This window comes from Rana temporaria, chromosome 13, assembly GCF_905171775.1.
Source record: "Rana temporaria chromosome 13, aRanTem1.1, whole genome shotgun sequence".
Taxonomy (NCBI): domain Eukaryota; kingdom Metazoa; phylum Chordata; class Amphibia; order Anura; family Ranidae; genus Rana; species Rana temporaria.
Window position 1 is genome coordinate 54,590,899 of NC_053501.1, and position 23,661 is coordinate 54,614,559.

Below are 23,661 nucleotides of genomic sequence, written 5' to 3' on the forward strand. Positions count from 1 at the left end.
CAGATTTAGAAGTTAACAGCAAAAGGAAAAAAAGAACACATTTTAACTATCAACTTAAGATTTTATTAATGGTTTCTAAAATAACTGTTGTAGGGCATAACTTAACTTTCCAAAACAAGGGGGGTGCCAAGATCACTGAGCAGTCTAGCGCTACACCGCCAATGCTGCTGAACTGTACAGTGACTGGTAGGGGGGATTGCACAACCAGACAAACTGGTTGGCTCAAACAAGGTTGAATAAAAAAAGGAAACGCATTCAACATATGACAAATTTGATCTAAAACTCTGTCCCCTAAAGCATAAAGAAAACACAAAACCACTATATTACAAAACAAAACACCCTCAGCTCGCCTCACTGCCTCCCTATTTGCCGGCTTGCTGAGCCTGTCTACGGAGCAGAACATAAATCTTCTCTTTGATCCAGTCTTTATTGTAGGGCTGGTATGTCTGAGTGTCTGCACGGTACCTGCAAGAGAACAGTAAATTAGGGAACATCTTTAATTTATCATTGCTGCTAGCATTGCAAAGGCTTGGAGCTTGAGGCATGAGCCATCAGAAACATGATACAACTGTAAAAATTCAGATATTAGTAAAAGGGAACAAGGATAATAATTTGTCAAATGCTCACTTGTTATGTAAGTGGCATGTTTAACTGAAGACTGCTACATCTATAAAAATGCCAGTGAAGGGATGAAGCCATTATTTTATACAATGCTGCCGTGTTCATGCTACTGAAAGACTGCACCAATTATGTTAATGTTAACTATGGGCAAAATAAAATAAAACACAATACATAGATACAACTTGTGGGGTATTTATCCATGTTGCTTTCAAACTGTACAAACAGTGGCAAAACAACCATATCAAAAACATGTAATCTATATTCTCATAGGTGCACTGCAATACTTGCTGTGCCGTCAGACAGGGTGCACGGCCACCCTACCTGAAAATTAGCTAGATGACCGTGCAAGTGCTTGTTATTTCATACCACAGGTATATTTTTGTAGTATTATTTATCTATTGAAATATTATATTAATTCTTAAAAGGTTATGACTACGGTCCCATGGAGAAGGTGGTGAGGCAGGCCAGCCTGTATTTTGTGCCATGAGGAAAAAAATACTTTAAAATAACTCTTCTTTTAAGAATTACAGGTTATCTGTCTAGAGTCAGCATGCATGGCCATGGGTTTATAGCTTTTACTCTGTTTGCTGCAAAATACGTGTGTAGTGCAATCGTCATTTTGGTACACAAGTACCTAAACTCATGCAGCCGATGTGCCTATGTGAAAGTATGTGGGGACATGGTACTTAAAATAGGAATACATATTTTTTTTTAAAACCACTGCCCGCCCGCCGACCATCATATGACGCCCTTGGCTTTGTGCGGGGGACATCTGAATGCAGCTACAGGCATCAGATATCGTCTTTTAGAGTCGCCTATTCTATGCGCCATAAGAATGATCATAGCAGCTGATCCGCTTGATCGTTCTTACGGGAGGCGAGAGGGGATGCCCCCCTCCCGCCGGTGCCTCTACCCACTCACCACTGCGATCGCTGAGTCGGAGAACAGATCAGCCGGCCCTGGATGTTTGTCATAGATATTTCCGGCGGAGTCTCTATGACCGGAGGCCGGGCGCAATGTTATGACATCACGCACGGCTTCTGCATTCAAAAAAATGGAGCCGCCTCGGCTGCGAAGCCAGGATAGTAAGTGTCAAACTAAAATAAAGTAAAAATTTGTAAAGCACCCCTGTCCCCGTATGCAGAAGCGAACGCATACGCAAGTCCGGTCCACATTTGAAAACTGTGTTCAAACCACACATGTGAGGTATCGGCGCAAACAGAGCGAGAGCAATAATTTTGGCCCTAGACCTCCTCTAACTCAAAGCATATAACCAGTAAAAAAAAAAAATTAAAGCGTCGCCTATGAGGATTTTTAAGTAGCGAAGTTTGGCGCCATTTTACACGTGTGTGCAATTTTGAAGCATGACATGTTAGGTACCTATTCACTCAGCGTAACTTCACCTTTCACATTATGCAAAAACATTGGGCTAACTTTACCGTAATTTTTTTTTTTTTTAAAGCACAAAACTTTTTTATTGGAAAAACCTAACGCATTCGAAAAATTGCTGCGCAAACACCTTGCGAGATAAAAAATTGCAACGATCGCCATTGTATTTTCTAGGGTCTTTGAAAAAAAAAAAAAAATATCATCATGTTTGGGGGTTTTATGTAATTTTCTAGCAAAAAAATGATGAGCGAAATGTCAGAATTGGTCTGGGTGGCAAGTGGTTAACAATACTTTAAGAAGTACATTTATTGCTATCACAGAGGGGACCAATAGCCCCCCATGTGACAGCATTTCTCTGACAGGATCTCTGAGCCATCTGGGGTCTTTTAGACCATTGAGGTCTTCCCTGCCCTCCACTAAAGTAGCTCTCTTCTGGCCACAGCAGCCTCCTGGGATAACATCATGCTACTCCCCAGTATTGGTAGCTGCTGACTTCATTTTTGAAGACATTTGAGGTTTTTCTTTAAAGTGATTGTAAAGTCTATTCCCCCCCATAAAAACAACGAACATGTTATACTTATCTGCTCTGTTGCAGTGGGTTTGCACAGAGCAGCCCGAATATGTTTCTTTTTGGGTCCCTCTTCTGTGATTCTGGCCCCTCTCCTGTTCAGTGCCCCCACAGTTAGCAGCTTGCCTTGTGTCCATTTAGACAGAGCCCCAATCCCACCCCCTCTCCCCCGATTGGCTAGCCGACAGCAGAAGGAACTCAGGTAAGTATTAGGGGGGCTGCTGCACACAGAAGGCTTTTTATCTCAATACATACAATGCATTAAATACTTACACCAAACAGCTAAGATCTGCTAAGTCATCAATAAAATCAAACAACTGACTGATGTCATAGGTTATGGACGGACTGTTCGGATTCATTCTCTTTAAGTGTTCTTCATACATTTTACAAACCCCTAAAAAATAAAGAAAAAAACATGAGATCAGCACACAAGGGACAGGCCGACTTCTAACAGGGACTGTCGACACATTTGTATTTCACAAATTGTATTTTAGGATTCAACAGACAATCTTCGCCAAATGTCACATTTTCAAAAGGGTTCTGATTAAAGTTTAATGCCCTTGCTAGAGGTGTAGGCCATTATGTCCCACCTGAAGCCTGACTGAAATACTCCCAGGACATTGCCAAGTGAGGCCTAGCGATTACTGCTCCCCTTCTCTATCACAGGAGTGAGATCTCAAATGCTGAACTCAGAGCTGCTGCATCAGGGAAAGAAAAAGGGGGTCCAATTTAGAGAAAAAGCTCACTCTTGTGATGGAGGTGGTGAGGTGTAATCATTACGCTTCACTTAGCAACTTCTTGGGAATACTCCAGTCAGTTTTCGGAGGGTATGCAAATGGCCTATACCTATAGCAGGGGCATTATTCAACTTTAGTCAGTTACATCGTTTTTTTTTTTTTTCTACAAACATGCCTTACCTGCATAGGAAGTTTTTTGTAAAGGATAAATTAGCTCTTTAAAGAGTCACTAAAGTCAAAAACACACAAGCAGGTCGCAGAAAGGTAAAATTAAAAACAAAAGGTAGGCGCCGCCATTTGAGTATATATTTGATCTGCTGGCGGAGGTCAAGTTAGGATAGATAGAGCTGTTGTCTATCACCCCTGTGGTCAGCAATGCACAGGTGAATGACACTGTAGATTAGAACATGGGTCTTTAAACTACGGACCTCCAGTTGTTCAGGAACTACAATTCCCATCATGCCTAGTCATGTCTGAATGTCAGTGTGTTACAATGCCTCGTGGGATGTGTAGTTCTACAACAGCTGGAGGGCCGTAGTTTGAGGATCCCTGCTGTAGAAGCTTCACTGGGCAAACCCGCAGGCAGGAGGGTGTGCGAGTCCAGGAGATCGTGACCAGGTGGGCTGTCATACAGTAGAAAGAATCATAGCCTGGAGCTTGTCTGGAACGCAAGCCGGTGTTGGATCTGTGTTCTTGGGCACTTTCCTCAATCCGGGAGGTTGAAGAAGATCTGAAACATTTTGCCGCCCATCATGTGACATCAGAGCCCAACGTCATCCCAACCACAGATCGAGGCCGGCATGCATTTACAGACTGGCTACGGCTCCAGGCTACGTTTCTTACTCCTGTATGCCAGCCTTCCTGGCCACGATCTCCTGGACTCGCACACCCCTGTCTCTCAAGCAAACATTATGCAGACTACGGGTTTTCCCAGAGAAGTGTCTACAGTGTCGTTCACCCGTGCATCTGCCGACCCCATGGGTGATACAACAGCTCTATTCATCCTTCCTGGACCTCCGCCAGCAGACACGCCACCTGCCCACCACTGAGTGCATTCCTTTTTAAACTTGTTTTTTAACCCAACAAATATAAACGCAGGTCGCGGCGTCTTCTTTTTGTTTTTAATTTCGTTTACAGAGGCACCCAATAGCCTCATTCAAAAACAGCGGCAGCCATTTTTCTTAGCTTTTTTTTTTTTTACACACAGTTTACTCTCCTCCATCCTCATTGATCCCACACACGGACACTATGGAATATGAAGTTTAGCTGCACATAAGGTTTTATTCTTCACAAGCTGTGTTCAGTAACACACTGGGCCATTGCTGGCCATGACCTTGTAGACATAACTTCACAAGGGACTTGCAGCATTTCAGTATCAGAGCCGACCCATGCAGGCATCACATAACTACCCAAGATGGATAGATCAAGGTTGGTTATAGATGCTTCCAAAGAAGGATTTCAGTTCATTCCAAGATGGTTACACTGCATACTACGTTTAGTGATTTACAGGAAGACCCCAACATATGAACGTTCAGGCTGCGAACTTTCAAAGATGCGAACAGGTGTTTGCATGTACAATTGTGTAAAGCTGGGTACACACTTTTTTTTGCAATGTTGGTGCAGCCCCAACTGCAAAGACCCAATCTTTCTCACACACCCTGAAAGTAAGCCCCATCCCACATTATGGCTCCACTGCCAACACCTGTTGGCCTGGCATGGCAGAGGTTGCCAAATAAAGCGGAGAGATCAGCAAATATTAATTTGCAAATCTTCCCTCCTGTGAATAAATCTGGAAGGGACATGCATTTGGGGTCAAATCTGTCATTCCGGAGCTGATCAAGGACGATTCCAGTGTTGCAGGGAAGCCTCTTCGATATCAGTAACCTCCTATTACTTCATTGAGAACTGCAGGATGTGGCAAGCCATTTTTCTATGTCCTTTGTGTGTATTGTCCTTTACTATGCTGAACAGAATCATGAGTGAGTGAAAAACTTATATAGCGCTGCACATGCGAACTAAATCACCTCTGGGCGCTCGTTTGTCCATTTCTCCTTTGAACTCAAAAGAGATGGGTTTTGATCTTTCTCCTGAAGGTCAAGTGATTCTCCTCCAACCGAATGCTGGTTGGTAAAGCGTTCCATAGTCTGGGGCCCTGGAGCGCAAATCTTCGTTCCCCCTTGGACTTGTATCTGGCTTTGGGTATTTGGAGTAGATTTTGATTGGTGGATCGCAGAACGCGATTGGAGTGAGCTTTTAGTTTTTCGCATAGATATTGGGGGGCATTTCCCAGAATACACTTATGCGTCAGACAGAGTGCTTTAAAAGAAATTCTGTCTTTTACAGGTAACCAATGAAGGGATCTCAGTGAAGGTGAGATTGATTCCCATGTTTTTCTCCCAGTCACCAGTCTAGCCGCCGTATTTTGAACGACTTGCAGACGAGTGATTTGATACTTTGGGAGTCCAAGGTAGAGGGCATTTGCATAGTCCAGTCTGGAGTTAACAATTGTTCCCACCACGACTGCTATGTCCTTTTTGGGAATAAATGGAATAAGTCTGCGTAGTAGGCGCAGCAGATGGTGAGATCCGCTGACTACTGACCCTATTTGTGCATCCATTATCATGCAGGTGTCGAAGATGACTCCGAGACTTTTGACTTTGGTGCTAGGGGTGATAATTTGGCCCAGAATGGGCGGGGGTGTCCATGTCGTTGCGAGTTGATTCTTTCGATTGGCGTGAAACAGAAGAAGTTCTGTTTTCTATCCGTTGAGTTTAAGATAACTCTTTGTCATCCAGTTTTCTATCAAAGAGAGGGATTTCTCTAGACCGAGATGATCCTTTTTGTTGCAGATGCGAAAGTACAGTTGTGTATCATATGCATAAGAGTGGTATAGTAGCTTTTGGCTACTGATGATTTCAAAGAGGGCGGAGATAAATATTGAACAGCACCGGCGACAGAGGGGATCCCTGGGGGACTCCGCATGACACCGTGCGTTTTTCAGAAGTGAAAGGTCCCAATTTCACCATTTGTGATCGGTTTTCCAAAAAGGAGGAGAACCAGGATAGATCACATTCCGCGACTCTGGCTACTTCAGCTAGCCAAGTCAGTAGTAGTTTGTGGTCTACGGTGTCAAAAGCTGCACTTAGGTCCAACAGTACCAGAAAACAAAATTCTCCTTCGTCTGTGGCCTCGAGAACATCGTCCCATATTTTGAGCAGTGCTGTTTCTGTCCCGTGACCAGGACGGAAACCCGATTGAAAAGGATTGAGCAAATTATGGATGCTGTTGCAGCTGTTGTACCACTACTTTCTCCATTACCCTGGAGGAAGATTAGGCCTGTTATGGGATGACAGTGTTTTGGGTCTTTGGGGTCAAGGGTAGGTTTCCTTAAGATGGGTTTGATTATGCCCTGCTTCAATTGGGAGGGCACTATGCCTTCCTTGAAGGACTGATTTATAAGCTGCGTGATAGGTGGTGCCAGGATATCGGCACATTTCTTCAGCAGTTTAGTGGGGATGATATCATTAGGCGCTGTGCTGTCTCGTAGAGTACCGATGATATTTTTAGTGGCCTCGATGGGGATGGGTTTAAGAGTGAACTTTGTTGATTGCGGTGAGTTTATGTGGGTATTGGGCGAATGATTCAGGGCGGGGTTAAAGGGGGTACTGTTTTGCTGAATGATTTCACGGATTTCTTCAATTTTGTTAAGTAATCTGATAATTCATTGCACAATTCTTGGGTATCAAAATTGGGGGCTTCAAGACAGACTGGATTCATGGTCTGGGTGACCAGCTTGAAGAGTTCACGAGGGCGGTTTAGGGCATTGGTGATAGCATTGGAAAAATGCTATTTTTTGGCGTTAAAGATTTGTGGTATTTTTTTGTTATTGCCTTGTAAATGGTGTGGTTTTCCTCTGAAGAGCTTCTTTTCCAGGCGGCTTCCGCTCTTCTGCGCTCTCGCTTCAGCAAGGACAGCTGATCGTTAAACCAGCTGGAGTTGTTTTTTCGGATGCAGGTTTTGCGTTTTGGCGCTACCAAGTCGGCTGACTGTAGTAGAGCTGTGTTGATGGCATCCAGGGTTTCTGTGGCTGTTTGATGTAGTTGGATTGTTTTTATTTTATTCCCTAATGTAGTTTTGAAGAGCTCCGAATGGAGCTTCTTCAGAGATCTAGTTCAGTGTGTTGTCACCGGTTTTAGCCTTTTTGTTAAGGGGGCGTTTTTGGTAATTATGAATTTAATTACATGGTGGTCAGTCCATGGTAACGGCTCATTTTTCAGATTGTTTATTTCCAGATCTTGTCTGAAAATAAGATCGAGCGTATGCCCTGAAGTATTTGTGGGTCCACATACTAGTTGTTGCAGCCCTAATCCTTCCAAATAGTTGATGCAGGCGTCGGCAACGGGATCCTGTGAAGAGTTTGCCCATAGGTTAAAGTCCCCGAGCAGCAGAAGATGTTTGCTGTTTAGGGTATAAGTGGAGATGAACTCTGTCAAAGGAGAGAGAGAAGCTGCGATTTTGGACCCGGTGGTCTATAGCAGAGTAGAATATGAACAGTTTCCTGGGGATTAGTTTGCAGTTGCAGAGTGAGGGTTTCCATGAATGGAAGAGGGTTTTGAAGGACTGGTTTAGTGATCGCGATGTGAAGCTTGTGGATCACCGCCAGGCCTCCTCTTTGCCCCACTCTGTTTTCAGTTATAATACAATAGTTTTCTGGCACCAGTTCTCAGAGAATGGTGTTACAGTCGGCTGTAAGCCAGCTTTCTGTGATAAAGAGGCAGTCTAAATCGTATTGTAGGATGAAATCATGGATTTCTAATCAATGTTTTACTGCCGATCTTGTGTTGATCAAAGCACATATGTGCTTAGGCTGGGGTTAGTGGCTGAATTTTTTGACAGTCGATCGATTCTCAACAGTTGCTCAATTCTTAGAGCTTTTTTGGTGACGGCTGGCAATATTGCGGCAAATGGCTTTAGACCCCAAATGGTTTCTGCAGAATATCTCAGATTTACCATAGTTGCCAAATGCCGGGGGGGGGGGGGGGGGGGGACACACAGGTGTTTATGGGGATGGCGGTGGGAAGGAAGATTCAACTAAATCCTCTCTCCCTGGTTGATGGAGGAAAGCAAAAAAACCCTAGCCGTGCTATGCCAATGTGCAAATTGCTGGGTGTAGGTGCGGCGCGCCAATTAGGCCTTGGGTGAAGCCACGCTCCTTCCTAATCGCGGCCACCGCGAAACGTTTCAGGAGGTGGCGGGGGGGCCCTGGTATGGTTATGGCCAGCTGGAATTTGAGGCGGGGAGGTGGCAGGGGGATGCCTCAGTAACGGTTAGCGGTATGGGGGTAAGGAGAGAGCCGCGACTTGTCCTGAAAAGGACGGCCGCCAGCGGTCCCAAGGGAAGATGGAATGGCCCTGAGAAACAGGGGCTTACCTTACCGGGCTCCCGGGAGGTGATGCTTGCGGAGGGAGGCTCTCGGGGGGGGGGGGGGGGGGGGGGGGGGGAGGAGGAGGAAGTCCTGGGTGCTATGGTAGAAAATGTTGTAGCAAGGACTAGGAGGAACTTGATGCTGTGTGATTCTCTGGAAAATGTGCGATTCTCATTTTAGCCAGAATCGTGCAATATATACATAACCACATCCAAGAATTGGTATTTAACAAGATAATAAATGTTTGCTTTGGGGGTTTAATATCGCTTTAAACTAGGTTACGACAACATTTTAATTCCTATGCGTGTCTGTTTTACCATATACTTGTAATGAAAAAGTATATTGTTCGCTTTGCATTGCTTCATTTGTGTGCAATACGTGGTGACCCCATCAGTCTCCCTGCTTTTCCATTTCAAACTGACCACACTAGGCATGGAAGCACATGCTTCCCAGCATAGCCAGTCTTTGTATTCTACTTGGGAGCATAGTATGCCTGTAATCCAATGGTCAGACTTGTGGTAATACCTTCCTAAACAGCTCTTCATTGCCAAGATCAGTGTACTGCTGTCTCTGCCTCATGCTGACATGTCCCCCTGCAGTCTCCACCCGCTGCTCTCTAAGCCCCTTATGAAGCTGAGAACAGAGGTCATGTGAGTACTTAAAGGAAAACATTTTTTTGCCTAAAATTAATGTCTGCAAGGTAGACAGACAGAATAGTGTAATGATTCTGTTAAAAAACGAATACCTATTAAATTTCTTCATCTATATCACCTCCGGCATTCTAGTTTCTGATCTCTCATTCACTTCCTGGTTTGCGGCACTCGCTCATGTAAGAACTACATTTCCCAGTATGCATTGCGGCACGCCCAGTAATTCACACCTCCTTGAAATCTCTAACACAGAGAGGGTCCTGCCGCACAGATGTAGTTCCCAGGAGGGGGTGAGCACGTCACTCCCATCACGGTGGTGAGTAACAAATCAGACAAGCAGGAAGTGAACAGAACAGAGAAGAAATAGAACTTCTGTGCAAAAACGAACATTGAGGAAGTGAAAAGAGGAATGTCTGCAGGGAAAGGATGCTTATTATGAAAAAAATAAAAACAATTCCTCTACAACCCCTTTAAGGGGAGAAGAGGCAAAATAAAAAAGTAGTTTTACAAGGTAAATGTTCACAAATATTTTAAGAACACCCATGTGAACAAGACTTAATGAGGGAAGGCTCAGTGTGTGAAATTGTTCAGACTAGCTTGCTGTCTGCCCAAACAAACATCCAAAAGAAATATCATTTTTTTTTAGGTTTGCTGTGTGCGAGTGGAAAATCAGACATAGTGGGGTTCTCTCTAATTTGACTGCAAAATTGCAAATACACATTAAGGGAAGCTGACAAAATATATCAACTGCACCATTGCATATCACTTATGAAACTTGACTTCATACCTTCCATGCATTCATTAACAGATTCATAGTCTGCATATGTTCTTCCTTCGGGCCTCTTTGTTGGCTGAACAAGCAAGATTGTGTGAGACTGCAAGACAAAAAATAAAATATTAGTGACAGAAGAACAAAGTGCAATGACACAAGGCTGCTCAGTTCCATCCTAGTCCCTATACAAGTGGTATACCAATCTCCCCTCCAGCAATACCAAGTCTGTGCTCCCTCGCTGGCACCCTCATTTATTTCCAACCCAAGAGTACGCAACTCCCATGCATGTGCACAAATTGCAGTACAACATATCGAGAACCTACACCAAGCAGGAAATAAGTTAGGCCGAAATAAGTTAGGCCGAAATAAGTTAGGCCGAAATAAGTTAGGCCGAAATAAGTTAGGCCGAAATAAGTTAGGCCGAAATAAGTTAGGCCGAAATAAGTTAGGCCGAAATAAGTTAGGCCGAAATAAGTTAGGCCGAAATAAGTTAGGCCGAAATAAGTTAGGCCGAAATAAGTTAGGCCGAAATAAGTTAGGCCGAAATAAGTTAGGCCGAAATAAGTTAGGCCGAAATAAGTTAGGCCGAAATAAGTTAGGCCGAAATAAGTTAGGCCGAAATAAGTTAGGCCGAAATAAGTTAGGCCGAAATAAGTTAGGCCGAAATAAGTTAGGCCGAAATAAGTTAGGCCGAAATAAGTTAGGCCGAAATAAGTTAGGCCGAAATAAGTTAGGCCGAAATAAGTTAGGCCGAAATAAGTTAGGCCGAAATAAGTTAGGCCGAAATAAGTTAGGCCGAAATAAGTTAGGCCGAAATAAGTTAGGCCGAAATAAGTTAGGCCGAAATAAGTTAGGCCGAAATAAGTTAGGCCGAAATAAGTTAGGCCGAAATAAGTTAGGCCGAAATAAGTTAGGCCGAAATAAGTTAGGCCGAAATAAGTTAGGCCGAAATAAGTTAGGCCGAAATAAGTTAGGCCGAAATAAGTTAGGCCGAAATAAGTTAGGCCGAAATAAGTTAGGCCGAAATAAGTTAGGCCGAAATAAGTTAGGCCGAAATAAGTTAGGCCGAAATAAGTTAGGCCGAAATAAGTTAGGCCGAAATAAGTTAGGCCGAAATAAGTTAGGCCGAAATAAGTTAGGCCGAAATAAGTTAGGCCGAAATAAGTTAGGCCGAAATAAGTTAGGCCGAAATAAGTTAGGCCGAAATAAGTTAGGCCGAAATAAGTTAGGCCGAAATAAGTTAGGCCGAAATAAGTTAGGCCGAAATAAGTTAGGCCGAAATAAGTTAGGCCGAAATAAGTTAGGCCGAAATAAGTTAGGCCGAAATAAGTTAGGCCGAAATAAGTTAGGCCGAAATAAGTTAGGCCGAAATAAGTTAGGCCGAAATAAGTTAGGCCGAAATAAGTTAGGCCGAAATAAGTTAGGCCGAAATAAGTTAGGCCGAAATAAGTTAGGCCGAAATAAGTTAGGCCGAAATAAGTTAGGCCGAAATAAGTTAGGCCGAAATAAGTTAGGCCGAAATAAGTTAGGCCGAAATAAGTTAGGCCGAAATAAGTTAGGCCGAAATAAGTTAGGCCGAAATAAGTTAGGCCGAAATAAGTTAGGCCGAAATAAGTTAGGCCGAAATAAGTTAGGCCGAAATAAGTTAGGCCGAAATAAGTTAGGCCGAAATAAGTTAGGCCGAAATAAGTTAGGCCGAAATAAGTTAGGCCGAAATAAGTTAGGCCGAAATAAGTTAGGCCGAAATAAGTTAGGCCGAAATAAGTTAGGCCGAAATAAGTTAGGCCGAAATAAGTTAGGCCGAAATAAGTTAGGCCGAAATAAGTTAGGCCGAAATAAGTTAGGCCGAAATAAGTTAGGCCGAAATAAGTTAGGCCGAAATAAGTTAGGCCGAAATAAGTTAGGCCGAAATAAGTTAGGCCGAAATAAGTTAGGCCGAAATAAGTTAGGCCGAAATAAGTTAGGCCGAAATAAGTTAGGCCGAAATAAGTTAGGCCGAAATAAGTTAGGCCGAAATAAGTTAGGCCGAAATAAGTTAGGCCGAAATAAGTTAGGCCAATGGCTTTAGACCCCAAATGGTTTCTGCAGAATATCTCAGATTTACCATAGTTGCCAAATGCAAATAAGGCCGAAATAAGTTAGGCCGAAATAAGTTAGGCCGAAATAAGTTAGGCCGAAATAAGTTAGGCCGAAATAAGTTAGGCCGAAATAAGTTAGGCCGAAATAAGTTAGGCCGAAATAAGTTAGGCCGAAATAAGTTAGGCCGAAATAAGTTAGGCCGAAATAAGTTAGGCCGAAATAAGTTAGGCAAATGGCTTTAGACCCCAAATGGTTTCTGCAGAATATCTCAGATTTACCATAGTTGCCAAATGCCGGGGGGGGGGGGGACAGGTGTTTATGGGGATGGCGGTGGGAAGGAAGATTCAACTAAATCCTCTCTCCCTGGTTGATGGAGGAAAGCAAAAAAACCCTAGCCGTGCTATGCCAATGTGCAAATTGCTGGGTGTAGGTGCGGCGCGCCAATTAGGCCTTGGGTGAAGCCACGCTCCTTCCTAATCGCGGCCACCGCGAAACGTTTCAGGAGGTGGCGGGGGGGCCCTGGTATGGTTATGGCCAGCTGGAATTTGAGGCGGGGAGGTGGCAGGGGGATGCCTCAGTAACGGTTAGCGGTATGGGGGTAAGGAGAGAGCCGCGACTTGTCCTGAAAAGGACGGCCGCCAGCGGTCCCAAGGGAAGGTGGAATGGCCCTGAGAAACAGGGGCTTACCTTACCGGGCTCCCGGGAGGTGATGCTTGCGGAGGGAGGCTCTCGGGGGGGGGGGGGGGGGGGGGGAGGAGGAGGAGGCAGTCTTGGGTGCTATGGTAGAAAATGTTGTAGCAAGGACTAGGAGGAACAGGATGCTGTGTGATTCTCTGGAAAATGTGTGATTCTCATTTTAGCCAGAATCGTGCAATATATACATCACCACATCCAAGAATTGGTATTTAACAAGATAATAAATGTTTGCTTTGGGGGTTTAATATCACTTTAAACTAGGTTAGGCCGAACTAAGTTAGGCCGAACTAAGTTAGGCCGAACTAAGTTAGGCCGAACTAAGTTAGGCCGAACTAAGTTAGGCCGAACTAAGTTAGGCCGAACTAAGTTAGGCCGAACTAAGTTAGGCCGAACTAAGTTAGGCCGAACTAAGTTAGGCCGAACTAAGTTAGGCCGAACTAAGTTAGGCCGAACTAAGTTAGGCCGAACTAAGTTAGGCCGAACTAAGTTAGGCCGAACTAAGTTAGGCCGAACTAAGTTAGGCCGAACTAAGTTAGGCCGAACTAAGTTAGGCCGAACTAAGTTAGGCCGAACTAAGTTAGGCCGAACTAAGTTAGGCCGAACTAAGTTAGGCCGAACTAAGTTAGGCCGAACTAAGTTAGGCCGAACTAAGTTAGGCCGAACTAAGTTAGGCCGAACTAAGTTAGGCCGAACTAAGTTAGGCCGAACTAAGTTAGGCCGAACTAAGTTAGGCCGAACTAAGGTCTGGTATACCAATCTCCCCTCCAGCAATACGAAGTCTGTGCTCCCTTGCTGGCACCGGCCGAAATCTATATATATAAAACTCAAAGTGTGTATGTATCTGGGGCGATTTACAACACAACCTGAAGTCGTCTCCAGGACAGGAGACTTTCCAGTGGCCAATAAAACAACAATCAGCTCTGGGAGAGGGAGAGGGAGGGGGGCAGGAGAGGTTTGCCTGGGAAATGTATGTTATCTTCCTGGAAAGTCGCTTCAGTTAAGACAGTGATCCGACTTCCATTGAAATCAATGGGTACAAATCGCCTACAAGTCGGATTGAAGTAGTACAGGAACCTTTTCTGAAGTCGGATCGCCTTGAGTCGTGTGTATTAACACCGCTCCCATTCACTTCCATTGTTTTTCTCTACAGCGCAACTTGGGACGACTTGAGGCGACATGAAGTCGGATCGCAAGTCGCCCCCGTGTGAACCGGCTCTTGCCTGTCCTGGGCGCACGTGATGTCGGCACCTGAAGCCGATCTCTCCCTCGGATGCTGCTGCCGCCATCTCCGGTAAGGGAATCAGGAAGTGAAGCCTTGCAGCTTCACTTCCTGGTTCCCTACCTGTGCATGCGCGAGTCGCGCTGCACAATCCCACAATGCTTTCTTTCCCAGCAAAATCGGCCGATGCCGATTAATTAAAAAACACCAAATATCGGCACTTTCACATGTGATTCATATGCAACTTTAGGCCTGATATACTTATTTTCATGTTCATCTGTATATGTTTTACATGCGCTTCTATTATGAATACATCCCAGAACACCATTTAGTAGGTGCAACCTTTGTAAAAAAAAATGTAACTTTCCCAAAAATTAACACATTGATCTCATGGAACATGGCATTCTGTACACTGGTGAAGGGAATGGTACAGGAAGCCTCATTCCCTAGGCCTTAGTCACATGAGGAGCTTTACCCATGACGGGGGCTATGTTTACTGGCATGGGGACGCACAGCTGTTGTGTGCATCCCTGAGGCAAAGGCACCAGGGTAGAGAGGTATGCGTGTGTAGACAGCCCAAGGTTCCCAAATAGTTCATCATTTTGAACTATCTTGCAGTATGCTCAAGATAGTTTTACCACAGGAAGTGGTACTGATGTCCTTTTCCTATATCTAGCGATTATGATTTTGGCCCCAAGTAGCATATAAAAGATCAGTGCTTGGGTATATTTAGGCATCTACTCCACCTTGTGGTTGAGGAGCACCATTTTGGGGTTCTGTAGAACGGAATATCCCATAACCTTGTGCACCAAGCAGAAAAATCTGTTCCAGAAGCCACAAATTTGGGCATGACCTCCAAATGTGGTATAGAGAGCCCAAGAGATTGAAGCCCCTGAATAACATTGGGGAGGAGTCTGTGTAGATTTTGGCACATTCAGTGGGAACTCGGTACCACCTTGTGAGTATTTTGACACTAGCCTCCATCAGGGACATTCCCTTAAAGCAGTGGTTCTCAACCTGGGGGTCAAACGATGATTTTCCAGGGGTCACCAGATCCTGGGCTGTTCCTGAAGCCTGCACCACTCTCCCAGCCTTCTTGCGGCTGCTCAGCAGGGCCGTCTTTGGAGCCAGTGGCCACCCAGCTGGACTGTTCCTGGAGCACACGGCCGCCCACTCAGCCTCTTCGCAGCCGCCCATTCAGTTCACGGCATGGGGGGCAGAGACTAGAGGTCCGCTGACTGGTGAGGATTGTGAGGTAGGAGGGGCTGGAGGAGACCCTATTTCCTGATTTTAGCATAGGTGCCACTGCTACGAGACACCACAAACTCGGAGACACACCGGGTAACACTACCTGTGATTATAGTTGCCATTAAAAGTCCCCACTACAGTTCTCAGATCAGCAGATGACCTTGATCATAAGCACCTAAGTTGGCTGATCAGAACTCCCCACAGCATTGCCACTCATCCCATTCCCTCTCCACCAAGGAGTAAGAGAAGGAATTAAAATAGAGAATACATGGAAGGGAGAGGAAAAAGAGGGGGAGGAAGAAAGAAAAAGGGAGAGAAAGAATAAGAGAAAAAACAAGAAAGACGGCTAGAGAGAGGGATGGGGGGGGGGGGGGGGGGGGGGAACAAGAAATTAGGATAGCGAGAGATAAAAGGGAAAGGAGAACAAAGAGAAAGAGTGGTACATCCTAAAATGTACCATATGAGGTTTTAATACTGTACGAGTGGAGGGGACTCAGGGAGCGCTACATTTCTGTGGGTTAGGGGTGCAAATTACCTGTCTTGCCTTGGGTGCCGACAACTCACGCTACGAAAATAGTTTTACTGTTAGGGGTCCCCACAACTTGGGAAATGTTATCAAGGGGTCACGGCACTAAAAGGTTGAGAACCACTGCATTAAAAAAACGTTGAAAGCATTGGTACCATTATTTGAGGTCACATTCTTCCTCTAAATCCTCTTACCAGCGCTGGGCATAAAGTGGTTTATTCTGGGTACTTGCCAGGAAGGAATAGATAATGGATATGCCTCCCCTCTGATCGTTGATATTGGAACACCATATTTCATATTCAGTTAGCATACAGGGTCAGCCAGGTATTTCAGGTGATATAAAGAACCAAATTACACAGCATAAGCACTGTACAATATGCTATAAAAGGAACACGATCCTTTTTTTTTTAGGGTTAACAACGCTTTATGCGCGATAGATAGAGGCGTCAAATTAATGAATGAAAACTTATATAGCGCAGCACATGCGAACTTAATCGCCTTAATCGCGTTATACCAACTTAGAATAAAATATATGATGTATTCAGACAAAACGTGTAGATTCTTCCACTGCTTAATAAAACGTTAAAATCACACCCAATGTGCTCAAGTAATAAGACCTGCTCACTAGATAGCCATGACCTCCAACTAAAAAGAAGGTCTAAATGCACTTGTGTGCAATCTTGCAACCTGGTGTTGAATCATGAATTTCCCATGATGCTCAACTACTATGATAAAACATAAATTGGCTTGCTTACATTTGTGCCTGTATCACGGCACTAGGAATGATTTGCGTAAATACTGTAAGAAAGTATAAACATTGACTTGGATTTAAATCGTTTTTTTAACTAATGATTAATTTAATAAAACACATTTTATATAGTGCTGGCCATTTAAATAATTTGGATATTATATTTATAATTTTTTATATTTGGAATTGTTAATGTATTGCATCAGTTGTAATTTTAACTTCTATTCTTTGTATATGTTTTATTACAAAATGCCTTGCTAGATACATGAGCTGGAATCTGCCCGTAAGGTTAGGGTGGGCCGAGTATTGACCTCTCCTCCTAGCGTGATACAGTTCAGGCTATTTAGAGTTTTTTGTCCAGTGACCGGAAACGCTTCCTGATGACGTAGCAATACGAAACGTATGTCGAGGCGCATTCCGGTTAGGTCACTTCCGGGTCCCAGCTTCAAGTTTATCCTCCAGCGTCAGTGGAACACTGCTTTCTTACAGCCTTTATGCAAATCAATCCTATTGCCAGGATACAGGCACAAATAAAAGTAAGCAAGCCAATTTATGTTTTATCCTCATTTTAACATTAGAAAGCAGTATTGGTGATTCCTTGTCTTCCTCATCCCATATGTCAACTGTGGTCAAGAGGAGAACACAGTCTGGAAATTCATGATTCAACACCAGGGGGTTTATTTACTAAAGGCAGATCCACTTTGCACTACAAGCGCACTTGGAAGTGCAGTCGTAGATCCGAGGGGGGACATGCAAGGAAAATCGAACAGTATTTAGCTTGTACATGATTTGATAAAATCAGCAGAGCTTCCCCTCATTTCAGATCTTTCCCTCAGATTTAAAGCCACTGCACTTCCAAGTGCACTAGCAGTGCAAAGTGAATTTGCCTTTAGTAAATCAACCCCCATGTTTCAAGATTGCACTCAAGCACATTTAGACCTTTTTAGTTAAAGGGGAGGTTCACCCTAAAAACAACTTTTTCTTATTACACTGGCCACCCACATTACAATACGATTATGCTGCTGTACATACCTTGATACAGCATATTCACCCGTGGCTTCGGGGTTGCGAGTCCCGCGGGAGTTCCTATCATGCTGGTGATTGACGTTTTGACAAAAAACGAGCTCCCCCGTCGCGCAAGCTGCGTCACGATTGGCGAAAGGAGCCGAACGGCGAGTCGGCGCTATACTGCGCATCGCCGTTTGGCTCCTTTCGGCAATCGTGACGCGGCTTACGCGACGGGGGGAGCTCGTTTTTTGTCAAAACGTCAATCACCAGCATGATAGGAACGCCCACTCGCAACCCCGAAGCCACGGGTGAATATGCTGTATCAAGGTATGTACAGCAGCATAATCGTATTGTAATGTGGGGGGCCAGTGTAATAAGAAAAAGTTGTTTTTAGGGTGAACCTCCCCTTTAAAGAGGTCATGGTTATCTGGTGAGCAGGTCTTATTACTTGAGCACATTGGGTGCGATGTGAACGTTTTATAAAGTGGTGGAGGAATCTACACATTTTGTCTGAATACATCACAAGTTTTATGGTCATTGCACTGCAGATTATGGACTGTTTAATGAAAATATTTTCATCTTAAATTGGTATAACGCGATTATAAATTTAGCGGCCCCTAGCTATGTCACACATTTTGCACAGTAGACTTTCTACCGTTTTGGGAGCAGCTTATTTTGCACACAATTTCATTCACAAGCGCAAGTTTATTCACCATTAACAAACACTTTGCGCCAGGTACACACAGATCAGCAGAAACTGGGGAATTTTGGCCTGTGTGTGGTCCACTATGTCAAATGGTCCTGCTAGAAAACCTACTTCTGACAGTACCTGCTGTCAGAATACAATAGCACAATGGGGAGGATTCCTTCATTCACCTTGCCTGTTAAAATAAATAAAAAACAGTGGGTACCCAGCTTTAGTCTTTAAAAGGAGAAGTATAATCAAAACTTTATTGACTACTTCCATTGATCACAGGAGTGCAGTTTGTTCTGCACTCCTGTGACCCATTTCCAGTAGGGGACTAAAGCCTGCCGTCAGCAGACATCACTCAGCCGGTTCACAAAAATTCCTAGACAGATTATGAAATACCTTAGAACGCAGCGCCATATTGCCAGCTCTGACAGACACTTCCACCTTCACCCAGTCTACCTTTCGGGCCATCTGATTGGCCATGCCGAGAGGACGTCACTCCCACGCATGCACACGGGAGTAACGGACCACAGCACAGAGGTCTGAAGGGATAGCATGGATATACTGTCCCTTCAGAGCGCATGCGCCAGTGATATCACTGGCTGCATGAAGTGTGAATATCTCCTAAACCATGCAGGTTTAGGAGATATTCACAGTACCTATAAGTAAAGCCTTATTTTAGGCTTCCCTGCAGGTACAAGTTTACAGAAACACAAACTTTCTCTTGTGCTCGGAAGCCCAGTCACTAAGTGGCACAACCAGAGCCTTCAAACAAAAAAGGGAATGGCTATAGTCTTGCTGCCCTCCTCAGAACAATAGGTATTCTTGAGGCAAAAAAAAAAGAAAAGGGCGCACCGACCTTGTGCATTAACAATAGCAAGGTTTTATTCATAAAACGCACAGATAAAATGACTACTCACAAACTAGCTAAAATTCTATCGCTGTGGATCCGAGGAAGAGGGTCCGCCCTCGTAATGCGCAAAGCCTTGATTAATGCCGTTCGGTTCCCCCGGATCATCTGGTCCAGGGCACAGGCATCTTGAGACATCAGTTTCCCCTGTCGGAAGGTTGTTAAAGGGCAATTTCCCTTCTAATTTTTTTTATTTTCTTTGTCTGAATTTCTCACTTCGTTCTTCCTCAGTAAGCTGTTCTGGCTGACTAACCCCCAGCCAGATGATGGGGGCAAGCTTACTGAGGAGAAACAGGAAGTGAGAAATTCAGACAAAGAAAAACATTTAGAAGGGAAATCAAAGGAAAAAAGGTAAGTGAACCAACAATGCACTAGCTTAAAGGAACCCATTTAAAAAAAAAAAAAAAAAAAACCTTTACAACCCCTTCAAGCCAGAATTTAAGCTTGTTTGTGAGTAATCATTTTAGGAATAAAACCTTGCCATTGGTAATGTACATGGTCGGTGCGCCCTTCTTTTCTTACCTGCCACGTGCAGCCCTGATCCTCCCCTTCTATGGTCCCCCACTGGTGCTCCTGGATCCTCCTCTTCTTAAAGCGGAGTTTCACCCAACAATGGAACTTATGCTTTTCGGAACCCTGCCCCGCCTCCGGTGTCACATTTGGCACCTTTCAGGGGGGTGCGGGGTGCAGATACCTGTCCAAAACAGGTATTTGCACCCACTTCCAGACAGAGGCCCCTTCACCACCCCCCCCCCCCCCTCACTGTCTCCTGAGAAACACGCAGTTCCCAGGAGACAACAGGGACCAGTGACGGGACAACGCTACTCACGCATGCGCAGTGGTTCCCTCACCAAGCATGGCGACAGCAGCATCTGAGGACCGAGCGATTGCTCGACCTCGTCTGCCGACATCGCGGGTGCACTGGACAGGTAAGTGTCCATTTTTTTAAAAAAGTCAGCAGCTACCATATTTGTAGCTGCTGGCTTTTTTTTGTTTTTTTTAAATAAAAATTTGGGTGGACCTCAGTGCTCCACAGGAAGCAGCTTCCCATGGGGGCACTCATGTGCCTGCGTCCTTAGACACAATTTTGTGTTGTCATGGCAACCTGGCGTTTGTCAAGCTGTGCTTTAAATAGCAGCATTTCCAGTCTAGGGGGAGGGTTGTGTTAGATGTACTAGCAGGTTTAGATACAACAAATTGTTGCCAAATTCCAGCTAACGCTCTATAAGCAGTTACAGCAAACAACCTTGTTCCTTTTGCGATAAACCTTTTTTAGAGATAAAAGTGAATCGTTGTAAGCACCCGTCAATGTTGGTCTCCAACCCTTTTAACTACATCTGCAGGAGAGCTTGTTTATTTGAAAAAAAAAAACACAGACCTACTGGCAGGATCACCAGGTGAAAAAAAAATCCTAAAAATAAAATAATTTCAGCACTGTATGTAAGATTGGAAAGCTGCAATATATAAAATGTTTGATTCTGTGGGGCGACTACTGCTTGAAAGTGACCTTGTAACTACGGGACGAAAATGGTAAAATTGCGGTACTGTACACGATAAAAAGAAGGGGCCCAATACTGAGCATTCTGGGGCCCGCGTCTTGAAACGCCATCGCACTGCCACTTCTCACAAGTACTTGGCTGTCCTAATGGGTCAAATACCTTTTCCCCCATTGTGCACAATGGTTCCTCCTGCCGCTCCTATGCCCTGTAATGGTGTATGAGGCTACGGGAGGATCCATTGTGTATGGAAGGGGGGGAGCAGCGACCAACACACCTGAAACTATTGAACACTTACAGCAGTTGGGCAGAAGCTTCACAATGGCGTTTTAAGAGAGGGGGCACCAGGGAGGGAAGTATATCATCTCTCCGTGTAGGTATTCATGGATAGGACTCTGTAAGGCCACTTTAATGTGATCTTCCATCTGGTGATAATGGGGGAGGGGGGAGTCCATGAGGTCTGTAGTGAGGAGAGATGATGGAGGAACAGAAATACACAGGGACCAGGCAGGCTTACATCATGTTCTCATACCGTGCGGTACGGACGGGACCTGACCGTGCGAGGAGAAACCGATCGTACTAATAAAGACGGAGCCCCGGCCATGTGTACAGCCCTCACCCCCATGATACGGACCGCCCGGCTCTCTCACACGACGCGGCTTTGCTGGAGAGCGCGCTCACAGCCCGGAACACACACACCGTACTCCCCTCCTGCACATGGATCCCATAACACACCGTAATCTACTTCCCATCCCCTACTCACCATCTTCCACTTCGTCACTGAATTCCAATCAACCGTACACTCTACCGGAACCTCTTTTTACAGCTTCCGCCGGAAATGAGGTCACGCGCGGTTCCACTTTTGAGTGTGGCGGAAGTACGTAGAGAAATGTACCGGAAGTGGCTCGGTCTCGGTGCGGCCATGTTTGTTGTTTGAACTGTGTGTGTGTGTGCAAGTGTTGGGGACAGAGTAATAAAATACATGTATAGCCAATAAAATGTAATAATAATATTAATAAAATAGAATAAATACTGTGGCTTTGTCTGCAGTGAAGGTGGGGATTTTATAATAACTGAAGGTGGGGATTTTATAACAATTGAAGGACCCAGGCCTTTTCTGGCACTTTTTGTTTTCAAGCAAAAATTTTTTGCTTGAAAATTACTTAGAACCCCTAAATATTTTATATATACCGTATTTATCGCGGTATAACGCGCTCCCGCGTATACCGCGCACCCCTAAAGTTGCCCCCGAAATTCCTGTAAAAAAAAATGTTATATGATTTTATTACCTACAGTTTTGGTGTCTTCCCAGCGTCCATCGTCCGGCGTCCGTCTGCAGCCTCGGTGGTGGCCTCCCGGCTTCTCCAGCGCGCACCTCAAGTCGAGTCCCCGCTTCCCGCGCTCAGTTCGAACGCCTCCGCCGACATATACCGAGTGCAGTACACTCGGGTACATTCGGCAAGGCTCACGCTCTGTGACGGTTATGCGGGAGCACGAGCGAAGCTGAGCCTAGCCGGATGTACCTGAGTGTACTACACTCGGTATATGTCGGCGCAGGAATTCAAACTGAGCGCGGGAAGCGGCTATCGGCGGCGTATATCGCGCACCCGCGATTTTCCCCTTATTTAAAGGGGAAAATAGTGCGCAATATACGCCGATAAATACGGTATATATATATATTTTTTTTTTTTACAATCCTAACATTAGTACAACATATAAAAGATGATGCAGAGTAAATAGGTTTTCAACATGTCATTCTTTAAAATTGCGCACGCTCTTGGAATGGCGAAAAACTGAACACTTAAAAATCTCAAAGACGCTATAAAACTTTTTACAGGTTACCTGCTTAGAGTTACAGAGGAGGTCTAGTGCTAGAATTATTGCTCTCGCTCTAACATTCGTGGTGATGTCTCACATGTGTGGTGCGAACACCGTTTGCATATGCGTGCGCGGCTTGCGTATGCGGTTGCTTCTCATTTCTTTTATCTTATTTGTTTATTTTTTCATTTTACATTGTCTTTAAAGCGGGGGTTCACCCTTAGAGGGCACTTTTCCCCCTTAGATTCCTGCTCGTTTTTACTAGGGGAATCGGCTATTTATTTTAAAATATGTGCAGTACTTACCCGTTTACGAGATGCATCCTCTCCGTCGCTTCCGGGTATGGGCTTCGGGAATGGGCGTTCCTTCTTGATTGACAGGCTTCCGAGAGGCTTCCGACGGTCGCATCCATCGCGTCACGATTTTCCGAAAGAAGCCGAACGTCAGTGCGCAGGCGCAGTATAGAGCCGCACCGACGTTCGGCTTCTTTCGGCTACGAGTGACGCGATGGATGCGACCGTCGGAAGCCTCTCGGAAGACTGTCAATCAAGAAGGAACGCCCGCTCCCGAAGACCCATACCCGGAAGCGACGGAGAAGATGCAGCTCGAAAACGGGTAAGTACGGATCATATTTTAATACAAATAGCCGATTCCCCTAGACCGAACGAGCAGGAAGCTAAGGGGAGAAATTTTTTTTTTTTACAAATGGGTGAACTCCCGCTTTAATTTTATCACTTTTATTGCTATTACAAGGAAAGTAAACATCCATTGTAATAGAAGAAAGGGATGGCCGGCCCTCTTTATGGAGAGATCTGGGGTCTACAAGACCCCAGATCTCTCCTCTACCTGAAAGCAAAAGATCAAAAAAAAAAATGTGTTTACTTGCCCTAGACTGGAAATGACATCATTATGTCGCTCTGGTCCTCCTAGAGCAGTGATGGCTTTGGATTCGCACCCCAGATGTTTTGGAACTATATTTCCCATGATGATCATGCACTCTGCAGTGTAGTTGAGCATCCTGGGAAATGTAGTTCCAAAACATCTGGGGTGCCAAGGTTCG

The 23,661-nt window shown here is 44.8% G+C and overlaps 1 protein-coding gene across 1 annotated transcript; it reads right to left on the minus strand.

The window, feature by feature from the left end:
• Nucleotides 1–40: 40 nt before the first annotated feature.
• ERH (ERH mRNA splicing and mitosis factor) lies at nt 41–21,654 on the minus strand. The gene is made up of 4 exons (XM_040333772.1): nt 21,547–21,654; nt 10,178–10,265; nt 2,852–2,972; nt 41–465 (listed from the first exon to the last, which is right to left on the minus strand). Exons 1-4 carry the CDS (start codon nt 21,547–21,549, stop codon nt 363–365), a joined length of 315 nt encoding a protein of 104 aa, XP_040189706.1. The 5' UTR covers nt 21,550–21,654; the 3' UTR covers nt 41–362.
• Between the last annotated feature and the right edge of the window lie 2,007 nt (nt 21,655–23,661).